The following is a 24755-nucleotide window of genomic DNA, read 5'->3' as shown; positions in this document are numbered from 1 at the left end:
CTACCTAAAACCAACTAAGGACTTGTCCACTTTGTTTATTTGCATATTACCAAGGGAAAAGAACAAGTAACCTTACTATTTTTTCCTTACTCTGTAGTTGTTCTTTTGCATATGTCCATTCTATATTTTGAATTCAATATTTTGTCCATTCTATGTTTTTTATTCGCTATTGAGTCTAGTTACCCTCTAAAAAATGTGATTAGCCAGGATCCAGATTCTAATATAGTAGTGACTTGGAATTTAAATGACACAGGAGATGCACACCAAAAACAGGATGACACAATTAACATAATTGACAAAATATTGTACATACCCAAGTCTCTCTCTCATGTTTTGTAATTGATGTGGTCCCAAAATCTTTAAATGGTAGGGACCGAGAAAAGTAACTCAGACAGCTAAAATGCAAATACATAGTAAACCTCGATTGCAAAGTTCCCAAATGGGTTGAGTGTTGAGGAAGAATTGTATGCATTCCTTTCAGTTATGCTGAAACTGGAAAATGACTTCCCTGTTCAAAGTGCTCGATTTTCGTCATAAATATTCAAGCACATATAAGAGTACTCATCTAGTATGTAACCAGCAAGAAAGTAACACACTGATAATAAAACATATCCATAGCAAACGAAGTTAACATTTGTGTCAGACTGAATATAGGTATTATATTTGCATTTATTCAGATACTCCAGGTTATTAAATACCTTATGTAACTATACCATGTCTTAGGTTTTTTGGATGAATCAAACACATTCTGTTATGGTTACTCAGTTCAATATATTTTGTTTGCTTTGGTTTAACAAGCGGCATTTATGCAGCAAATTATGAAATCAATTATCATACTGATTAACTAATAGTGTACTTATATCCAAAATACAAGACTGATTTCTGTAAAGTAATGTATTCAAACAAAGGATTTAATCATGTCATGAAAAATTAATAGAAATCACGAGGTAAAAATAACTATTTTGATTTAGAAGTAGCTTGGATATGATTTGTTAATATTGATGATATGTTTTTAATAAATATTAATTGTTTCAGTTTGTCAAGCTCAGTCAAAGCATCTCGGATAATCATCCGAAGAGCAGAGTCTTTCTTTTTGACAGTTGCCACGTGTTTTTATTAAACAGCACTGAAATGCTGCGCGTTGTGTGAGCAAAGTCACTTTGTTGACCGAAATGTGTTATGGTGGAGTAGTTTAAGAAATAACTTTGAAATTTGAAGATCGTGGAGTCTGTGCCTAGTCATCTGGATAAAGAAAGTGAGGGAGGTGATTTGAGGAGATACTTTACATGGACTGCGAGCAGAATAGAAGAGGCAAAGTTAATATTGTCTACCTGGTTTATAGGGCTTTATGAATGATGATTGGTTATTGGACCTTCTACCTTGAAATATGTGTTTCGTGTTGGTACTCTGGAAGTTGATGTTCTTCCTATACAACTCTATGCTTACTGTTTTTTGTTTACATGGGTACTGTTGAAATAAAGCAAAACTGGAGAAGCCATTATCTGAAGTCTCCGGCCGGACATAGAATGTCTATGCGACACTAAACAGATCTTATAAAAACCAATGGGGTTGATAACTGCCATAACAGCATCATCAGAATTAAGAGGTTACTCATAATGGGGGCCAAAGTGTAATTGGTTGATTACTTATTTAGAGTTATGACAGACAAGTCAAATAAATAAATTCAGGAATAATTAAGTGTAATTGTTTCCTGAAGTATCAGTGGATTACCAAAACACAAGTGGTGGCTCGACAACTCCATACTAGGAAGTTCAGCGTATTTAAAGGTGACTTGCGACTGTTGTGACATTGTGGTCCTTCAACCACCACAAAAAATAAAACTGTAACTCCTCTGGGCACAGCTATCCAAAGAGAGCATACACATGCTTCTTCATTGCACCTTATTATTAATAATCATTTGTTCCCCGTAATTCTTTTTAATGTTCTTCTTAAATGTGTTTGTTCTCATTTAAAGTTTGTAAATTTATACACTACAAATAGTGAAAAAGAACAGAGGTGTTAAAACATCGCCCTCCAACGAACAAATAATCAGCAAAACAAGTTGGTAGTATCATAGCACCTAGTCTCTCAAGGGAGACGACCAAGAGGAATGATCCATAATCTCCTGAAGGAGAAGGGGTGGGAGTCCCAGACCAGCACAATTTCGTGTGAACTAATGTACCAAACTCAAACCATTGCTGGAGACACAGCTCAACTCTTTTTAAGGTTAAGTTAAAAAGACACTCAGCCAAATGGAATGCTACCATAGCACGATGTATGCTTCATCGGGGAAAGTAACCTTCTGGGGTAGCCTTTCAAGTATTGTGAATTTTGTTTCCTTGGTACTTTGAACCATAAAACATGCGTTTTGTCTCCTTCATTCTCAGTTCTGGATACGGCAGGGCAGGAGGAGTTCAGTGCCATGAGGGAGCAGTACATGCGCACTGGGGATGGATTCCTCATTGTCTTTTCAGTTACGGATAAAGCCAGCTTTGAGCATGTGGACCGGTTTCACCAGCTGATCCTCAGAGTCAAGGACAGGTGGGTTCCCTTTAAAATGTATATGTGTGTGTAACTCATAATGTATAAATAGCTTTTGGACTCAAATGGATAATGATGGTTCCTGTAAACAAGTGTGCGCCCGATTTAGAGTCCCCCACCATGTCAAACTTGCAGTTCCCCTCTACAATTATGAGTCGAGGGAAGTTCCAGGTTTACAGTGCGGGAGCCTCGGCTGGAACTAGTGATATGACTGCCCATGTGCCAAAGGCTGCCCAGTTACATTGAAAGTGGTCCGTCCCTATTTATGACAGGGCAACCATTACTCATTTTCCCTGCCCTTGTGTGCCAGCATGGAAAGGTAAAATGTGGGAATGCCCCCCCATACAGAGTAAGAACACTCTCTGTACTTCAGGGTTAATTATATTTGGTATAGAAAAGACACACTGCCACTTTTGGACTTTATTTTCTCAATATGAATACATTTATTTAGCAGCATTTTAAATATATCTCATACTGGACAATCCTTTGTGAGATAAGGCTTCTGCAAGACAGGGCCGGACTGATCGTAGCAGCCATCAGGCCTTTCCCGGGGGGCTGCAGGGGTGAAGGCCAGTTTTGCTGCAGTGGGGGCATTTTTGTTTGTCCTGGGGGCCGGTGTTTGAGCGGTGCTGCAAGATCGGCCCCCATTAACAAAAGCAGTAGTGCTTTACGCTTGCCCCTGTTGGGTGATAAATCCATTATGTTGGGTAATAAATCCTCCAACCCTCCTCAGGGCAATGCAAAGCAAACAGACCCCAGCTGCCACAAAACGCAGGAAATGTTCTTGCACCTTTGTCCATTTATTGGCATGCCAAGGCAGAAGGCAGATGCAGTGTCACTTCTTGAATTTGAATTTTGAATTTTGAATTTTTTAAAATATTTGTAGAGCGCTCTTTTACCGAAACGGTTTCATGGCGCTAGATAGCCAAGGGTCAGTGGATGGCGAATTAAGCTGTGATGGATCTGGAGAACAAGCAGGTCTTCAATTGCTTGCGGAACTCCAAGTAAGAGGGAGACATCCTGAGGGCAAGAGGAAGAGAATTCCAAAAGGAAGGAGCCAGCACTGCAAATCTGGCCCCCCCGACCCTCTGTTTCCTAAAACGAGGAACTGACAAGAGGGCCTGATGAGTAGATCGAAGTTCTCTTGACGGAAGATAAGGGGAGATGGCATCACACAAGAAGGCAGGGGCGGTCCCAGATCTAGCCTGGTAGGTGATACATCCCAGCTTGAAGAGCGCCCTCTCCCTCACAGGGAGCCAGTGAAGGGACTGAAGCAGAGGGGTCGTGTGGGTGAACCTAGGAAGACCAAAAATCAGGCGAGCCGCCTGGTTTTGGATCTGTTGAAGTCGGCGAATGAGGTAAGCTGGGGCCCCATTGAAAATAACGTTCCCGTAGTCAAGGCGCGACAGCACCATGGCCATGAGAATGAGTTTCAATGCGGCCACCGAGAAAAAACGTGAAACCCTCCGGATGATCCGGAGGGAGAAAAAACAGGCAGACACCACAGAGCTGATCTGAGTGTGGAGGGTGAGCAGTGGGTTAATGAAAATACCCAAAGTTTTGGCTTTGGGGACTGGGAGGGGGGGAACACCAAGTGAGGGGGGCCAGAAGGAGGGGGACCACGGGCTGCAACCACCCCCCGTCAGGACCAGCTCGGTCTTGTCCGGGTTTAGTTTGAGGTGGTTGCAGTTCATCCACCCTTGGATGAAAAGCATGACCTTCTGGAAATTGGAGGACGAGGAAGGGGAGGATGATAAGTTGAAGATAAGTTGGAGGTCATCGGCGTAATTAAACACCGAGACCTCCATTTGCTGTAAAGAAAAAATGAGGGGTGAGATGTATAAGTTAAATAATAAGGGGGAGAGGGAGGAGCCTTGTGGGACTCCACAGGTCACCCTCCTGGGGGGGGCCGTGAAGTTGGCAAGTTGAACGGCCTGCTCCCTGTCGGTCAGGAATGAGCGGAGCCAGGCGAAGGCCGTGCCCCCAATGCCCGCCGCTTGGACACGGTTTAACAAGATGTCATGGTCCACCGTGTCGAACGCGGCGGACAGATCTAACAGGACTAGGGCCTGCGGCCGGCCTGTGTCGATCCCCTCCCTCAGTTGATCCATCACCGACACCACTACCTTCTCGGTCGAATGCAATGGGCGGAAGCCCGCCTGTCGGGAGGAAAGAGCGCCCGAGGATTCCACAAAGGAGCTGAGAGACCTGATGACGTGAGCCTCTGAGACCTTCGCAAGGAAAGGGAGGAGGGAAATAGGGCGGTAGTTAGAGGGTAGGGAGGGGTCTGCCCCTACCTTCTTAAGAATAGGGATGATTACTGCCGACTTATGTGCGGCGGGGACAGTGCCGATGCTGAGGGAGTGGTTGATAAGGGTCAGTGGGGGAGAGTGACAATTGGAGAAAAGCTCTTTAAGAGCGAATGCCGGGCCTATGTCCTGGGGGGATCCCGATTTAATCCGGGCCAGAAGAGGGAGCAGAGAGTCTCGGGTGAGGAGGGGGAACTCGGTAAGGGCGGGGATGGGGGGAATAGGGGGGACAGGGGAAGGTATCGGGGGAGAGAGGGGAATATTGGCCTTGATAAGGGCAATCTTCTCGATAAAATAGGAGTTCAGGGAATTACACAGGATCTGAGATGGAGGGATCTTAGGGGTCGCCCTATCAGAGGCAGCGAGCTCATGAACCGTGGCAAAAATCTCTTTTGACTGGTTGTCAGCTGTCAGAATTCTACTTGAGAAGTACTCCGTCTTGGCATTGAGTATATCCCGTTTGTACTCTTTCAAAGACTGACAGTAGGTGGTTTTTAGAAGGGGGCAGTAGGAACAGCGCCAAGCGCGTTCGGCTCTGCGAGTGGCTAACTTTTTATCCTTTAAAGCCGGGGTGAACCAGCGATTGGCCGCATGAGCACGTTTGATGGTCACTCTCTTAAGGGGAATGGTGGAGTTGCACGCCTTAAGTAGCCAGGAGTTAATGGCGGAAAGCTGGGTGGAAAGAGAGAGGCCTGTGAGCTCCGGGCTGGTGGCCGCTAAGGAGGAGCACACCGCAGGGAGGACCGCCTTATCCCACTTTCTGGCCCAGGTGTTTTTGGGCAGAGGGGGTTTGGGCGGACGTCCGAGGTCAGCCGAGAAGGAGATGAGGGAGTGATCTGACCAAGAGCACGGGGAGATCATTGGAGGATCCATGGGGATGTTGAGGGACCAAATTTGGTCAAGTTGATGACCTTTGGTGTGGGTGGCCAAACGGAGCTGAGGGAGGAAGTTTAGGCTGGTGAGCAGAGCCGTAAACTCCTTAGATCTAATATCTTCAGCTTGATCGTTTGGCCAGTAGTTCAGGTCTCCGAGTAGTAGAATAGCGGAGTTGTTCACCACAAGAGTGGCCAACAGGTCCTCAATGGCCGGTAGGAAAGCCGGGGTGGACTGAGGCGGGCGGTAAAGTAGTACACAGGTTAAGGGTACCCCAAATGAAATGGAGCGGACTACTAAGCAGTCCACCGCCGGAATCGCAGGGGACGGCAGGGTTTGGAAGAGAAAATCCGTGCGGGAGATTAGAGCCACGCCCCCCCCGGTCTTCCCCCCTGGGCGGTCCCTCCTAATGGCCGAGTAAGAGGGAGGCAATATGGACAACAGGCTGGGTAGCGAGTCGTCCCTGAACCATGTTTCCGTTAGGAAGAGCAGGTCAGGCTGACGTGAGTCGAGTAGATGGAAAAGCTCTAGGTGGTGCCCGACCGCCGACCTGGTATTAAGGAGGATCGCCGATGTCCCAGGATTAGGCTTACCTGGGGTACGTGAGGAAGTGTTGTCAGGACTAGAAGACGGCCTAGTGAGGGTGGGAAGGGTGTGGGAGGGCTGCAGGGTAGAAGAAAAGGGACACGGAGAAACAGGATTGGGGTTGCGTAGGCCAAAAGAGGCAATACGTTCCAATACAGAAATAGGCGGGGGGCAGGGGTGCCAGAGAGAGAAGAGCGTGGCTGAATTATACCTAGTGAGGGACGATGCATAGTGACCGGGCCCGGGCCCCGGCCAGCCGCGGACGGGCGCAGACGGGCTAAACTCTGGCGCGACTCCGGCGCGCCTACGTTGCGCCCGCTGCGCTCGTCCGCTGCGCTGACGCGTGGAGGCCATCTAAGTAGTGGAGGGATCAGGGGGGGGAGAGAGGGGAAGGGGAGTGGCTAAGATGTTCAAGCCCAGCTGCCCAACCCAAAATGGCGCCCACAGTCGCCGGGGGTCGCCGGTAAGCGGACAGCCCACGGTAAGTTGCTGGCTTTAGGCAGGCTATCTAGAAGCGAGTGGCGGCTTGTAATCAGCAGGGCCACAGAGGGGGTTAGAAAAAGCAATTACCGCTGCTCGTGGTCAGCAGGGTGAAGGGGGGGTAAAATACAAGTAAAAATGCTCGCAATCAGCAAAAATGAACCAAGGTCTTAAAATCAAGTACTCGCGCTCCAGCAAATGCGCATTAACCCGCTGCCACCGGGCTAGTGGCTATCGCAGGTGCGAGGGCAGGGCGGATCCTAAGTAGTAGAGGAATCAGGGGGGGAGTGGCTAAGATGTTCAAGCCCAGCTGCCCAACCCAAAATGGCGCCCACAGTCGCCGGGGGTCGCCGGTAAGCGGACAGCCCACGGTAAGTTGCTGGCTTTAGGCAGGCTATCTAGAAGCGAGTGGCGGCTTGTAATCAGCAGGGCCACAGAGGGGGTTAGAAAAAGCAATTACCACTGCTCGTGGTCAGCAGGGTGAAGGGGGGGTAAAATACAAGTAAAAATGCTCGCAATCAGCAAAAATGAACCAAGGTCTTAAAATCAAGTACTCGCGCTCCAGCAAATGCGCATTAACCCGCGGCCACTGGGCTAGTGGCTATCGCAGGTGCGAGGGCAGGGCGGATCCTAAGTAGTAGAGGAATCAGGGGGGGAGTGGCTAAGATGTTCAAGCCCAGCTGCCCAACCCAAAATGGCGCCCACAGTCGCCGGGGGTCGCCGGTAAGCGGACAGCCCACGGTAAGTTGCTGGCTTTAGGCAGGCTATCTAGAAGCGAGTGGCGGCTTGTAATCAGCAGGGCCACAGAGGGGGTTAGAAAAAGCAATTACCGCTGCTCGTGGTCAGCAGGGTGAAGGGGGGGTAAAATACAAGTAAAAATGCTCGCAATCAGCAAAAATGAACCAAGGTCTTAAAATCAAGTACTCGTGCTCCAGCAAATGCGCATTAACCCGCTGCCACCGGGCTAGTGGCTTCTTGGAACAAGCTTCTTCTGCTCCTCATAGGTATTCAGAGGAGAATATATACGGCAGACATCAGTAAAATCCTTAGATGTGGACAAGGCCAAATACGGTTGTACATATACAAATAGAAGCGTCATGCAAGCACAGGACATAAAGCAATATAAGGGCACAAGGGACCAGAAAGCAAGTTCAAGCAAACCTACATGATTCAGAGGCTTTTCACAGCTGTTAACCCAGGACGTGTCAAAGAGGGCACTAAAGGTCCTGGGGTCAGGCTTGAACGGATTTGTAAAGGAAGGGTGATTATTAGGAGCACAGAGCAAGCAGTTTGATTCAGAGACAGACCTAGTTAGCTCAGTGGGTCTGAGATAGTGTGGAGAAGAATTTGGAATTGATTCACTTATTTGGCTGATGCAAAGATATAGATATATATTTTTTACTCACAATATCCCTCCTTTTTGATAGCAATATCAAATACCATTGTAAGAAAAATATGAATATATATAGATATGGTAGAAATATAAAGTATTGAAAAAATGCATATCTTTGACTAGCATTACACAGTGTTTAAATAACATGCATATATTGGCGTAGACCCATCCAAGGGGTATTTATTTTTCAACATAGATAACATTATATACTAATACTCAATGCATTTATATTATATATCTATAGCCATTAATTGAAACGTTTCTTTGTGTGCTTTCTCAACATCCTGTTGTATTTGGAGATATTTGTAGGCTAACTCCTGCTCTGTAGGAGGGAGAATTTTAACTGTGGAAATTGAATGGACGCTTTTACTACACAATTGCTGTACCATGGAGCAGCAACACTGAAGGCAACACAAAAATATCACTATTGTTGAAAAGACACCCATAAGCCCTAAAAGTAAGTGCTCTAACCATCCTGTTGGTAGCCATGACCATAGCCAGGACCAGTCATCAGAATCTGTCATTTTCCCTGCTCCACGGAATATTTGAACTACATTCTTAATTTGTGCCACATCCCTTGCTTGTTTCCACTTTTGTTTAAAAAATAACAGCAAGAGGAATTTAATAAAACGCACAGTCCTCCTTGTTGTAGTGTCAGGAGGTCAAGTGCAATTCGGTGTTGAATAATCATGGCTGAATTTATTTCCATCTGCAACAGTTGAAGTGCATCTCTTGTTGCATTGAATGCTACAGCTAGCTCAGCAGACATATTAACTAGGGCCAATTCTAAATCATACACCACATATCCAGGAATAAATATATGCTTTAGTTCAAAGAATAGACCTTGTCTAGTTTCCAGAATAGGTGCATGTATATCTCTTTTATATCTATGAGCAAAACTCCCCAAATTTAGTGGCTCATGGGCTGCAATGTGTGGCATGACTGAAATGTTTGGTGTAAGATAAGAAATAGCACACATGCCTTCCCAGTACCGGGGAAGCACCTTGTATGCTTTAGTGCCACAAATAAAATACATTCCGCCCTGTAACTGTGTGTCCAATGTGTGATATTTACTGAGAGAAAGGCCTACCCCTTCAGGAAAAGTGTTATGGAATTGATCACAACATTTGTAATCAATCCATGAAGAATTTATAAGTGTAACATTTGCCCATGGTGTAATTTATGAGCAGCGAGCTGACCATAAGGGGTATTCTTATATTTTAGAAATCACATTTGGTGCCCTAGCATGCTTATTCTTTTGCTCAATAAATGGATCATATAGAAGACCACCAGGTGTTATTAATCGTGTCTCTCCATCTACAGTGATGTTCCAGTAATGCAAAATATAGTTTATTGTTTTTCCTCATACCTTAGCTGTCCAGTTCCTTCTTACTGTCTGTATTTTATGTTCCAATTCCCTGTGATATTATCAAATTCTAATATGTTAGGACACTGGCTATTTTTTAAATGTCATAAGTATCGCGAAGCTTGGTTACATCCTGAAACATGATTCTTTAAACATACAGGAAATGCTTTTTCTTTGTATTCTACTGTAGGAGACACTTGGTATTGGGCTTGAATATTTGGCTGTATGGTACAACGTGGGTACCATCCAATCCTTCCTTCTCCACAATCCCAGGGTACATTGGATATGAGGCATCCTTTTCCTCGCGCATAATTTTGTTTAGGCACTGGTGTTTCATAAAGGCCAATTGGGTCAATGGGGTTTTCTGTATTTCTCTACAAATCCAGCAATTTTGAAGACCTAAAACCTGGGCAACTTTCTCATGTATTGCAATGAGGGGATGGTCACCAGGTTGCTGCAGTACAGGTAGTACCCACATAATTAAGGTACTAAAAAATATTGTTATCATAATACAATGCATTTTCTTGACAGTGGTAGATCTCACTTTCAGAACTTAAAATATTGTTAGTCAGTGTCTTTCTGTCTCAGTTCCAGGGTACTTTCTGTAAGTGTCAATAATGAAAGTTCTTGTGGTGCGCTGTCATCTGCTTCTCCTCCTGATCCATAGTCGTCTTGTTCAGGGGCGGTTTCACAGACCTGCCCTGCGTGCTTCACTCAACAGCATCAGTTGGTGTCACCGTTCCTGGGACACTTGATGATGGACCCTCAGCGTTGTTTTTAGGAAAGGTCTGGTCTGTCTCCCCCTTGTCCTGTGTTTCGTGCTGCTCTACTTGTGGCCGGTGCTCGTCTGTTAAAGGTGCCTCTGCCTCAGGCGTTGTTGGTGCAGCGCTGTATCGTGTCCCTGCACATTTAGTGATGTTCTGGTAACCAGGAGCACAACGTGGGGTCCAGTCCACCTAGAAGTAAGAGAAACATTTTTATTTTTCTCACCATAACCATGTCTCCAGGTTTAAAAGGGTGTGTTTGTTCTAAGGAAGGATGGGGCAAAGCTTCCTTAACCTGGAGATAGTGATGCCTCAAGACCACTGACAATTGTATAGCATAGTCAGAAATCTGCTCATCCGTCTACAGCAGTGCTCCTTGGGATGCTGTGAGAGGCAATCTCAACCCCACCAACATTGGCCGCCCTATCAATACCTCATAGGGGGACAAGAGAGTTGTTCTAGATGGTGTTGCTCTTATGGCATGCAGCACTAAAGGCACCAGCACATCTGGCCATTTCAGGCCTGTTGCATCAGTTGTTTTGGATAATTTATGTTTTATTGTGGCATTCCTTCTCTCCACCCGGCCTGAACTTTGTGGGTGGTAAGGGGCATGCAGTTTCAACTATAATCTCAAACAGTCACATATCTTTTCCACGATTGCAGCAACAAATTCACCCCCTCTGTCACTGTTTATGCTCGGGGGGACCCCAAATTGAGGTATTAAAACTTTCATCAGGCATCGCACAACAGTTGCTGCATCATTCTTCCTAGTGGCAAATGCTTACACCCATTTTGAAAATTGATCCACACATACCAGCAAATATTTTAATCCATTCACTGGGGCGAGGTCTATTCGAATGTTGGTAAAGGGACCCTCTGGTACTGGCAAGTGATCATGGGTAGCGGGGGATCGACCTTTAGCATGTTGGGCACAGACAAGACATTGGGAGCAGAATTGTGCAATGAAAGCTGTTATCCCTGGTGCAAACCATTTTTGTCTAATCAAAGCATTCATCCCTCCTGGAGCCATGTGAGTGGGTCCATGGGCAAGCCTTGTAAGGGGCAGGAACATACTGCATGGGGCCACAGGCCTCCCATCCTGGTGGACTTACAATCCCTCTTCATTTGGCTGACATCCAGCATCAATCCACGCTCTTTCTTCCTCTGGTGGTGCAGACCATTGTGCTTCTTTCACATCAGCTAGCAACAATTGTCTTTTGAATCAGCTGTATTTTTAGAATACTTTTTGCCATTGAAGGTACCATCTGTACTGGCTGTAACATGCTATCTTTTGCTGCTGTGTCAGCCATGGCGTTACCTCTGGCTATCTCAGTATTAGCTCCTGTATGTGCCTCACATTTTATTACTGCTATTTAGTTCGGTAGTAGTATTGCCTGTAGCAAATTCTTTACTAAGGGGCCATTTTGAATGGGGCGTCCTGCTGCTGTTATGAAACCACGATACTGCCACAGCTGGTCAAAATCATGGACAACACCAAAGGCATAACGTGAATCAGTGTAAATGTTAAAATCTTTCCCGTCAGCTAGGATGCATGCTCTTGTTAATTCATACAGCTCGGCTTGCTGGGCAGATGTGCCAGGGGGAGGGCTGCACTTTCACCTGTGGTGTCTACTGTTGTTATAGCATACCCTGCTCTATAATCAGTGTATGTTAGTCTGCTGGAGGAACCGTCATTGTACCACTCTTAGTCAGTTTTTTCTAATGGTGTTTGCTGCAAATCTGGTCTGGGTGTGGTGCATGTCTCTACAACTTCAACACAGTCATGGTCAGGGGTCTCATCTGAATCGCATAGTGGAAGTAATAATGTTGCCAAATTAACAGGTGGACATCTTTTAATGGTGATATTGGTGTTAGACAACAGAGTGACCTCATAACCTGTTTGCCTGGCCGCCGAAAAATGTTGTGTTGCTGCAGATGACAACAACAACTGTACCGAATGTGGCCCATAAACAATACAAGGGTAGTCAAACACAATAGGAGCCGTTCTCTCTACCATCACAGCTACTGATGCCACTGCTCTCAAACAAGCTGGATGCCCAGTTACTGCTGCAGGCAAAGACACAGAATAGTATGCCACCGGTCTTTTTCCTGAGTCATGCTGCTGTGTCAGCACACCATTTGCAATGACACATAGAGATGGAACTGCAGTTTGTAATCAGGCTGCCACAGGGCTGGCGCAGTACACAAAGTCTCTTTCAGTTTCTTAAAATAGTTTGCAAGTTTATTAGTCCATACAATGTTGTTGGAAGCATCTTGTAGTGTACATTGTCGCAGGATGGCATCATAGGATCTGTACTCAGGGATCCACTGGCGGCAGTAGGTCATCATCCCCAGGAATGACAGCATTCCTTTCTTGGTGGACGGAGGCTGCATGCCCTCAATCATTTTTATCCTGTCAGGTGATATGCGGCGTGTACCTTTGGATACCACATAACCCAGGTAAGTCACCTCTTTTTTGGCAGCACTGGAATTTTGACAATTAAGCTTTGTGTCCTCTCTCCTGGAGGTGATTCAGCAGCGCTACAGTGTCTTTTTCACAGGCTTCAAGTGATGGAGATGCCACGAGTAGATCATCAGCGTACTGCAAGATGATGCTACCTCCTTCCAGGTGTAAACTATCCAAGTCTCTCTTTTCTGCCTGCGCATAGACCGTGGGACTCTCAGTGTAGCCTTGAGCTAGTCTTCTGAAAGTAAATTGGATATCTTTCACTGTGAAAGCAAAAAGGTACTCGCTCTCTGGATGGACTCTAAATCTGAAAAACGCAGAGGAGAGATCAATGACTGTAAAGTATTCTGCCTCTACAGGTCTAGAAGATAATATAGTATTGGTGTCAGGCACAACAGGTGCTAAGGGAACCACAATGTTGTTTATCTGTCGTGAGTTCTGTATGAACCTATACTGCCCAGTATTTCCCTTGGGCAATGGAATGATAGGACTATTACAGGGGCTGGATGTCTTTTTAATGATACCTTGTTGCAAGAGAGATTCAATCACAGGTTTTATTCCCTCCTCTGACTGAGGTGACAGCCTGTACTGATGGACATAAGGTAATTCAGCATTCTCTTTAAGTGTCACGTTATGGGGATTGCATGTTTTCAATAATCCTGCCTCATTTTTGTCTTTTGCCCAAACCTCTGAGAACTTGTTTTTAGTCAGCTGTAAAGAAAGCCATATTCCCTTTAAGCTTGTCAAAAACTGCCGTCCTGTCTTTCTGTTCATACACAACGTCCAACACTACCCTTCTCCATCTCCTAACACAGACACCATTCCTAAAGGAAATGTAAAATCCTTAGTTCTAGGTAAGTCCTGAAGGCTTTTGACCATGGGGCCCAAATCCTTAGGGTAGTAACCTGGTGCTACAGCTATGAATACATGTGGTTTAAAATCTGGCACTTGAAATAACCTCATTTCCTGTGGTCCTAGGTCAATGCTCACTGCACACCCTTCTTTTCCTACATATAATGTGTGCTCAAGCAACTCCATGTCCAGTGCAAATGTTTGTCTGCCCTGTAGGCATACCATTCAGGCAATGCTCTTGTGAAAAATGCTGCAGTACAGTTTATGGGCCCATGTACTAATGTCAACTGCACTAAATGAGTGACCAATTCACTCTCAATGTCAGGGCTGTATTTAAACAGTTCTTGAAACATGTTTTCATAAAAATCTCCATGTAATGGAGTCCATTGGTAACGTGTTGGAGAGAGAGACAAGACGGGGGTTGCCATAACACAGAGTCCTCACTTAATTTGCAAGCAGTAAGTGTTCTAATAGCCAATTCTAACCTGTCCTCAGGTAAGTAAATCCCATTTTGTGAAAAATATAATGTTGCATGCAATTTACAGAGGAGGTCTCTCCCCACCAAATTGATGGGTGCATCTGCTGACAGCAGAAACTGATGGGTCATTGTGAAGTCAGCAACAGAAACTGGTAGGGGTTCTGACAATTCTTCATGAATCATCATTCTATTTACTGCTATAGTAGTGACTGTTTCACCACCACCAGGACCCAACTTGTTTCTTACTGCGGATAGGGTTGCACCACTGTCTATTAGGAAATCAATCTCTTTATCTCCTACCTTAATTTGAAACATGGGATTCTCCTCTGGTGTCTCTGATACCTTCATCATAAAGCACTGGGCTCTGATTGCTGCAGTTTGTCCCATCTCTCTCTCCGCGTGGTCCTATGCTGATCCATGTTGATCCTGGAAAGGATTCCTCAGCGAGTGCTGGGTCTGCTTCAGGTCTCTGGGCATGGGTGGTGCAGATGGCTGGGTCTCATTTCTGTCAAACGTTTCATTCCTGTTGTTTCTATCATTTCTATTATACTGGTCACTTCTCTCATTGCAGTCCCTTCTACCTCTATTATTTCTACAGTTGCGTGCCCAGTGCCCATACCTCTGGCAAATATAGCACCGATCCCTACCCTTGTCTCTCCTCTGGTATCCTTGTCCATTATCCTGTCTTTGCTGTGCCCCCTGATAATTAATTCCCTCTGGCTCCTCCTCTCTTTGTACTTGCTGCAACATCATTCCTTTGTCATTTTTAGCGATGTCCTTCCTTACCTTAAAAATACCATCTCTTTCCATAGTTATGAGAAGCGTGCACAACTCATGATATCATTTAGTGGACCAATCAGGGTAGCGTAGTTTACAACTGTGGGCCACAGAAGCTAGCAATCCATTCATAAAGGTTTGCGTAGCCAATACCTCATAGGCCTCTGTGTTGCGCAGTACCCCTGCACTGTTATCCCATGCTTCATTGTACCTTAAGATATAATCAGCCACTGACTCACCTGGCTTCTGCAACGTGGCAGTGACTTGAGAAAAAGCACCATGTTTAACTGCTAGGCCATTAATTGTGTCCCTGATAGACTCTAACCAATTAATCAATCTATTTTCTGTGACATCCATATTATTAGTCAGTATGGTTCAATCTCTTTCTTGTGGAATTTGGAACGCACTTTTTACTAAAGACCATCTGCTTCATTATCCTGTTTTTAATAGCATTTCTACATCTCGAGGGAGGGGGGTATAGGCATTACATATTTTATGAAGCCACTCCTAATATTTTACACTGGCAGTGAGTGGGTCAGGCACGTCCTTAGTCATTTGGGTTGCCACCAAGGGGGTCCATGGCTTTAGCATGGCTGTCCCCCCTAATACTATTTTTGGTGCAGTTAGTTTAGTGTTCAATAGTATGTCATCAGTATATGAGTTCTCACCCTTTCCCTTTAGGGTCCGTGTTCGTGACCATATATGTATCAGCCGTTCCCTCCTCTCTAGCTTATCCTGTAGTTTATTAATGGAGCGTTGTACTTCCTCCCTATCAATGTTCACTTCTTCTTCGAACTCATCTGACTCCTTCCACAGGTATGTCAAATGCTCATGTTCCTCCTCATCGTTTCTCTCTTTTGCACTCAGCCCTAAATCTTCCCTCAGACCAAAAGTGTAAGGTTGAGCTGGGGATTCAAAAGCATGTAGCATGTCCCCTCCTAAGGATAAGTGCCCATTCAGGGCTGGTGTTCTAAAACTGCCCTCTCTGGGGCTCGTTGGTATGTCAATACTTATAAATATAATAAACATAGTTAAAAATATATTGTACTATTTAAAATTAATAAATAATACATAATTCAATAAAAAACAAATAATAATATAGATATAATACATAGTATATACTTCATTAATAATAACTCTAAAAAATATTTTAATAACTTATAAATAAATAAAAATATAATAAATTACAAATAAATTTATACACATAAAATAATAATAAAAATAAAAAATAATAAAAATGTAAAACAAATTAAAAAAAGTAAGGAAATGTTGGATAGCGTAGGGGTAAAAATTACTATTCCCACTCCAGAGAGGGCAACAGTTGGGAAAATGTTGGATAGCGTAGGGGTAAAATTACTATTCCAACTCCAGAGAGTGCAACAGTAGGGAAAGTGTTGGATAGTGTAGGGGTAACAATTACTATTCCCACTCCAGAGAGTGCAACAGTAGGGAAAGTGTTGGATAGCGTAGGGGTAACAATTACTAATCCCACTCCAGAGAGTGCAACAGTACGGAAAGTGTTGGACAGCGTAGGGGTAAAAATTACTATTCCAACTCCAGAGAGTGCAACAGTAGGGAAAGTGTTGGATAGCGTAGGGGTAAAAATTACTATTCCAACTCCAAAGAGTGCAACAGTAGGGAAAGTGTTGGATAGTGTAGGGTAAAAGTTACTATTCCCACTCCAGAGAGTGCAAAAGTAGGGAAAGTGTTGGATAGCGTAGGGGTAAAAATTACTATTCCAACTCCAGAGAGTGCAATAGTAGGGAAAGTGTTGGATAGCGTAGGGGTAAAAAAAACATGATTAGCAATAAATAATAATAAAAAAAAAAAATAATAATTAATTAGCAATTAATAATTAATTAACAATAATATAATTAACAAAACAATTAATTAAAATACATTATTACTTAATTACATTTAAATTACTTCCCACCCTATTCTCCTATAAACCCATAACCCGCTACAGAACATAATAATCAATTAATCAATTAATTAAAATTAATAACCAATTAATTAAAATTAACTACCAATTAATTAAAATCAATTTTTAATTCCTAAAAATTAATAATTAATTTTGTATAATTAAATTACTTCCCACCCTATGCCCCTATAAACCCATAACCCGCTACAGAACATAATTATCAATTAATCAATTAATAAAAATTAATTACCAATTCATTGAAATTAATTTATAATTCCTAATAATTAATAATTAATTTAGTATACTTAAATTACTTCCCACCCTATTCCCCTATAAACCCACAACCCGCTACAGTACTAAAATACAAAATCTACTTAATTTACATAAATAAAAATTAAAAACATAATAAATACATAATAATATACATAAAAATAATATAAAAATCGATATTAGTAACATCGAAATTACTAACATCGATGTTACTAACATCGATATTAAATCTATCGATATTATATTATGTCCCTTCGATATTTAAACATCGAAATTATTGTATGTCGATATTTAAAAATCGATATTTTGTCCACATACCAAAGTAATATCACTAACTAATCTCAGGGTAGTACTTTGAGGCACAAGTAGTTTAGAATCAATGACATTTGCTAACATATGTTGTGTAAACACTATGTATAACTCACTGTTGTGTTTATTTAATATCACCAGGCATCCTAAATGCACTTGGCAACCACAGCACACTTTTTATACTGATCCTAGCAGTCTCACTGAATTGGCTTGTGCATGTCATTCCTCATTGTTTATATGTCTTGTTAAGGAGACCCTCAGGTGGTGATTCACCAGAATGTCAGAGGTTGCGTAGGTGACATCAGACACTCTTTTACCCCCAGTGGCATTACTGGGTTGACCCTTCCCCAACCCTTATGCTGTCTATATGCTGCTTGAGTCCTATGAGTAGAGCAAGGAGTAAAACCTACAGAAGATTAAGAGGGATGTTATATTCCTGTTTACTGTTGGTCCTGCCACTTCCTTCTTGACCCCTGAGCAGCCTCCACCCCTAACAATTCCTAGTTGATGTCCATGATTATATGATTCTTTTTCACGTGCCTTGAATACTGTTGTTTAGATTCATGTAATTTTAAAAGAGCCTTAGTTCAATTTATTGGTATGAACAGTGGAGCGTGAAGATGCAAATCGCATGTTCTAATTCATAGCTTCAGAAGCTGCCGGGATTTATATCCTTAGATGTAAAATAAGCCTGTGAAAAATCTGCATGTATGGAGACTTTATGTATGTATGTATGATTTGGTATATTGGCAGGAACAAGGGTGTTGCAAGGGGATGTGCAAGAGCTGACTTTTAGGAAGGGAGTGAATAGCCACTAAGTTCTGTTTTTTAAAAAAAGGTTTTCACATTTTTCTTATAAAATTGCAAAAGCACTGAATAATAATAATAATAAAGACATTTATAGAGCGCATGGAATAAGTACGCCATCTCGGCGTGTCCCCGCGCTAAGAGAGAGGAGAAACTCATTGGGAAGAGATTCGTGCGAGGCAAAGGGCGTTTAGTGAGTTATAAGGTGAAGAGGTGAGTTTTAAGTTGCCGTCGGAAGATAGTTTCCGAAGGCTCCCAGCAAAGGTTAATGGGAAGTTTGTTCCATGCTCTGGCTACCGCCACTCTGAAGGATCGACCTCCCATTTTTTCTCTCCTGTAGCGATGTATCACAAGCGTACCCCTGCCGGCCGATCTCAGCGATCTGCGAGGTTCATACCTGGTAACCAGACTCGTCAGGTAATCGGGAGCTTTGTGCCACAGGATCCGATGACAAATCAGGAGGGCTTTATAGTTTATTCTTTTTTTCACTGGGAGCCAGTGGAGGGCTTCCAGGGTGGTTTTAGAGTTGGCTCTTCGTGGAAGTCTAAGCACTAGGCGGGCTGCAGCATTTTGCAATGTCTGGAGTTGTCCTATGCTTTTACTCGAAGCTCCCAGGAGAAGGACATTCCCATAGTCGAGGCGAGATGTAATCAGAGCTTGGGTCATAGTGCGTCTAGCCTCCAAAGGGAGAAGGTCTAGGGTTTTATTGAGGGTCTTTAGGACTCGAAAGCACTTGCCTACTAACCGGTTGATATGTGTCTCATAAGAGAGTACGGGATCCATCCATATCCCTAAGTTTTTTGCTTCAGGACATGGTGTAGGCATATCGCCTAAACAGCTTGGCCACCAGTCACATGTCCAACGCCGTTGATCACCACCGACCACCAGAACTTCTGTCTTGGATCCGTTTAATTTAAGGCAGTGCGTATCCATCCAGGTGGCCAGTGCCTGCATACAGGCTCTGAAGTTATTAGCTTCCATCGCTGGCGTTTGGGTGAGGGTGAGTAAGAGCTGTGTATCGTCGGCATAGGATACAATCTCTACGCCGAACGATTGAACTAACTCAGCCAGGGGGGCCATATATAAGTTTAAAAAGGGTAGGACTTAAAGCAGAGCCCTGTGGCACTCCCTTTTCCAATACCCACTCTTCAGACTGAAAAGAGCCCCGCTGAACCTGAAAGCTTCTGCCTGTCAGAAACGATTTAAGCCAGCCGAGTGCTCTATCAGTAACACCTCCTCTGTTCAGACACTGTAGCAAGGTGATATGTGCTACAGTGTCGAACGCTGCGCTTAGGTCTAGCATGACCAGTGCCATGGTTAGGCCTGCGTCAGCTCCTTGACATAGGGTTTCGGTGGCTCTTAATAGGGCCGTCTCAGTAGAGAAGCCTCTTCGGAACCCCGATTGCGAGGGGTGCAGGAGATTATTCTCCTCAGCAAATGCCATCAATTGCACATTTGCAATTTTCTCAGCAATTTTAGCGGTGTAGGGTAGCAGAGAAATAGGTCGTAGGTTCTCCAAGACCTCTAGGCTTACATTGGGTTTTTTTCTTATTGGTAATACAATAGCCTTTTTCCAGTTTCTTGGCAGGGTCTGGGAGTCAAAGGATGTCAGTTTCAGTTTTTAACGTCTTTATTTCGAAGTGTTTCTTCATAAAAGACATGCATATAAAATACATAATCAAAACACACAACCAATATGTACAGGTTTGTACAAACAATTAAAAAAATTTAAAATTTTCCTCCAAAAATCTTGTTTAAAAAAACAATTAAAATAACATAGAAAGACATTTATGTCAATGTTATTACAAATATAAAGAGTCAATTCAGGAATGCTTCCCAAGAAAAATAAGTTAACAAGTTTACAAGTTTGACACTCAGCTATTGGCTCTACATAATTACATATAATATAAGTTGAAAGAGACATAAGCCCAATCTATAGGAACCTTTTCCTTGCTTAAGAACGTACTACATAGAAACCACAATACTGGTTAAGTAAAAACGTAAATTTAACCCTTAATAACAGCTATTCAAGCATTGCAGTGTTTATAAAATGAGTCAAAGTCAAAAGATAACTTTATTTCGATTGAATTTACAATCATAAAAAGTACGTTTTAAAAACTTACAAAATTATAAAAATTCAATGTGCACATTGGCTTCTAAGGAAGGCATTTTACAGGTAAACACTAACACTCTATATACAAGGATAATAGCACAATAATCAATAAAAATTCAATTTGCTCATTTGCTGCTAAGAAAGGCAGGTATTTTACAAATAATCACTAACACTCTTTATACAAGAATAGTAGCACAGTAGTCAGTAAAATCCTAGGAGACAGTTGCCAATAGCTGGGAATGAGTTTTCAAACAGGCTTTGAGGAAGCAGGCAACAGTTTTGGCAACGTACGGGGTGTCTAAGTATTGAAGTGCCAAAAGAGCCGGTCTACATCTTCTCAAACCTAAATGCCGGAGCAATGGAACCAGCCAACGTTTCCGCGAGGATTTATAAAAAGCGCAGAAAAAGGTTACATGCAGTGTTGACTGGCGAGTAAGACCGTCACAGGGGCAGTTTGCTAATTCTCGTGACCAGTCTAAGGGCACCGGCAGTGAGACAAGGCGATAGAATACATCAAACCGAAATCTGGTCAAAACATATCTCTCATGGTTTGACAGAAAAAAAGACAAATAAGGTTGAATGCCATAAGAACTTTGGACCATCGTTAGATGAACATTTGACTTTTTGACTAGTTCAGAACACAGGCGAAGATCGCTTAAGTGATCAGCACATAGCTTTTTCAATGATTTTCTAGATATGCCCAATAGAGATTCAGGGTCGGTGAAATATGCAGGATGGTTCAAATCTGTCAAAAATTTTGATACATATAACAACCAAGGAATCTTTTTCCAGTGGGACAGAGTGAGACAGTCTGATATTAATGACCTAGTTAGATGACATTGCTCCTGGGTCCATATGCGGTGCCATAGTAGAATCGGCTGGTATCTGATGATGTCAGTCAGATACTCCCAACCGAGTTCCACATGGGCACCGTAAGTAGGAGCACTACGGGGGAGGGCTAATATGTGTTTCAAAAAGTAGTTTTCTATGGTTTGTAGCTCGTCTGCAGACACATAGCCCCAGACTCCAGCCCCGTATGTAGCCACGCTCATGCATTTAGCTTGGTAGATCTTCAGAAGCACAGTAGGAGCGGGCTTACCCAGTTTCCTAGAGAACGAAGTCAGTGCTGATGTTGTGCGTTGAAACTGCAGTTTTTTGCTGGATATGGCAGGTTTCCAGGACAAATGATTATCAATAAGAATACCTAAATAGGGATAGGTATTAGCAGTTTCTAATCTGGTCTTCTGAATAAAGAGAGATTTACATTTTTGGGCTCTCTTCCCAATGTTCATAACAAAAGTCTTAGACTTATTGACTTTGAGACCAAGAGAAGACATAAAGTCACAGTATTTTTCTAGTTGGATCTGAAGTTGATTGGGTGTCCTAGCTGGGATGACTGAATCGTCTGCATACAGTAATGCAGGGATAGGGCGGGTGCTTATGCAGGGGAGATCTTTACTGTCAACTAGCATCGCTTGCTCCAGTCCATTGGTATAGACGTTAAATAGGAATGGAGCAAGGACGCATCCCTGCCTTACGCCTTTTTCGATGTTAAAGGATTCAGTAAGCTCCCCTTTGGTGCCGTATCTCACACAAGCTTTTGCATCCGAGTATAACTCTCGGAGAAAATTCAGCAGTGCAGGATCTATACCCAGGTTTTTCAGGATCGCCCATAACTTGAGATGAATTACGCAATCAAATGCGGAACTCAGGTCCACGTAAACTAGATGGAGTTTACCGCCTTTGGCCCCAGCGTATTTGCCTATAAGTAAAGTCAGGTTTAAGGCCTGCTCCACTGTGCCCAGGCCCTCTTGAAACCCAAACTGTAAATCAGTTAGGATCTTATTCTCTGTGGCCCAGTCCCTTAATCGCTCCAGGATAAGTCTGCCGGCAACCTTGCCTAGGGAATCCAAAAGGGAGATGGGCCTGTAGCAGGCTGGGTTATCCCGATCTCCCTTTTTGAAAATGGGCAGGAGCACAGAGGTAGACAAAGAGTCAATAAGGCCAATCTGGGTAACTGCAGACATGACCTGTGTGACAATTGGAGACCAAAGATCTATATTGCTCACAAATATGTCTAAGGGTACCCCGTCTGGGCCGGGCGCCTTACCGGTCTTTGAAGCAGTCAGTGCTGTGATTACCTCCACTAGATCGAAGTGGAGGTCAATAGGGAAAATGTTATTGCTAGTGGGAGCTTCCGCATCTGAACTGGGAGCCTCGGTTGTCGGGGGGTTGTCCCCGAAAATCTGCGAGTAATGTGCTACCCATTTATCGGCGGGTACTGCCACATCTAAATGCTGTGTCGCAGTTTCGTCAGCTAGGAAAGGGGCCTTAACTGTTTTCCAAAACATGGTGGAGTCTTTGGTCAGGGTGCTCAGGTGTAGTTGGGCCCAGAGATTATTTTTTAATTCCCGTTTACGGGATTGCTGTGCCATCTTATAGTTTTTCCTAAGGGAGGCGATTAGGGGCTGGTCCCTAGTCTGATTGTGAAGAGCACTTTTCAGTGCACGCTGCGCTTTACGGCAACGGAAGTCAAACCACCCTCTGGAGTCCTTATCGTTGACGTGGGGCCTATGTGGGCGGGTAAGCTCTTGTCTGATAACTTCTAGTATCTTAGCAAAGCTGGAAAGAATCAACTGGGGGGAGGATGACGTCTCCAAGCAGTGGTGGATTAGAGGAAGGGTTTTTTTAATGATCTTACTAGTGGTCTCTGTCGAGTTGATCATCGCCCACTTGACAGCATAACCATTAATTTTACTCATCTCCAGAGAGTGCTGCACTAAGAGACTTGTTTTTGGGCAGGCTGAGGATGGAGTATTTAAAACTATGATTATGCTATTTGGGTAGTGGTCGCTTGAGGGGTCGGTGCCAGTTGTAAATTGCTTCAGTCGGTTGTTTAGGGATTGGGAGCATAAAATAAAATCGATGATTGTGGTAGCTCCTCTACCATGAAAAGTCGTCTTAAACTCTACAGCAGGGCACACTAAGATGTTCGCGAATTCAAGTTCTAGTACCGAAATACAAGTATTTAGTGCATGACCCACTGTGCTGTGGGCGAAGTGGGCCAGGGGGACGTCGTGCTCATCTAAGAGCCCGCAAATACCTTTGCTATAGTTATTACACAAATACACATTGAAGTCCCCACCCCACACAATATGACAGTTCAACTCTCGGTTCATAGCTTTTTGGTCTTGTAAGTACAAAGTAATTTCCAATAGAGATTTTACACAGTCGCTAGATGAAGAGTTATTATACATATTGATGAGATAATAACATGAGTGGTTATCTGGAACTATTTTAAGGATTTGAAAAATTGGCGAGACTAGCGGAACTTCCATGATCGTAAAAGGAATTAAATTGGAAGCATAGATGGCTAAGCCGCCCTTAGGTCTACCATGTGTTGACGGTAAGGAAGGAAGGTGAAATGTTTTAAAACCCTGGATATGAATAGGGTCAATTGCCCATGTTTCTTCTAGGCAGATTAACTTAAAATTGTTAGTTATTTCCACCCAGGACTGAAGATGGATTTTCGATCTTAAGCCAGCTATGTTCCAGAATAGAATTGGAAGGTCCTGGGTTGATGAAAAAGTAGGGTTTGGAGGCTGAGGTTCAGCGGAAAAGTGTGGGAGTTGGGACGAGGACTGGGTGGTTATAGCAGGAAAAGAAGAATTGGGTTTGGGCTCACTAAGTTGAGAAATGGTGGTTTGTAGATTTGGAAGCAGGTCTACGGGGGTTACTAACGTGGTGTGACACACGACCTGATGGGGAGAAGATAACTGCTGTTGGGTCAGGGAGTGCTGGGGAGGGAAAGACTCAAGCTCAGTACCACTCAAGGGTGGCAAGAAGGAATCAGCCGTCCGGATGCTGTTACAGGGGTCTTTTGGGTTGGGAAAGACGCTGTTGTAGCTGCTGTCTGTTGTGAGTAGAGAAGGTAGTCAGTCCACCATATCCAAGCAATCATATCGATTGGATAGTGGTGGACCTCTCCAATTGCTAAAATGGCCTGATGATGGATTATTAAAGCCATACCCCGACCACTGATCTCGGCCTCTGACTCCGCCCCAGTTTCCTACCCTGGTCCAGGACCACGGAGGACCTGCGTTACGTCGTGTACTAGGGGGATAGAAGTGCGACAATTTATGAGTAGCTATCCCTTCAGTAGAGATTTGATCACCCCAGGAGCAAATATGCTCGACTGTATTTGGATCTTCAAAATTTACTATAATACAGTCGCCCTGTGTGTTTTTTGGTAGATTGCCTAACCAAGGCACTCTACGCACTGTAGTAACTCTGTTGTCCATAAAGATTGGAAGCGGTCTATTATTGGACAACCAGAATATTACTTTATTTTTTAAGGACCAAACCGGTTCATCTTGGTTTGGGAGGAGTTCCGGAACCCCAGTCATTATTACCACATATGGAGAGGCCTCAGGTGGGAGATGGATAGGAG

The 24755-nt window shown here is 43.7% G+C and overlaps 1 protein-coding gene across 1 annotated transcript in view; it reads left to right on the top strand.

The window, feature by feature from the left end:
* MRAS (muscle RAS oncogene homolog) overlaps window positions 1–24755 on the top strand; it is a 261349-nt gene that overhangs the window by 150209 nt on the left and 86385 nt on the right. The window contains exon 3 of the mRNA XM_078682089.1: window positions 2388–2541. Within this exon, the coding sequence (XP_078538215.1) occupies window positions 2388–2541 (154 nt within the window). The remainder of the gene's footprint in view (window positions 1–2387; window positions 2542–24755) is intronic.

The sequence above is a fragment of the Lissotriton helveticus genome, chromosome 3_1, assembly GCF_964261635.1.
Source record: "Lissotriton helveticus chromosome 3_1, aLisHel1.1, whole genome shotgun sequence".
Lineage (NCBI taxonomy): Eukaryota > Metazoa > Chordata > Amphibia > Caudata > Salamandridae > Lissotriton > Lissotriton helveticus.
Note: the sequence above shows the minus strand (reverse complement) of the source record. Positions and strands in the feature narration are given on the sequence as shown.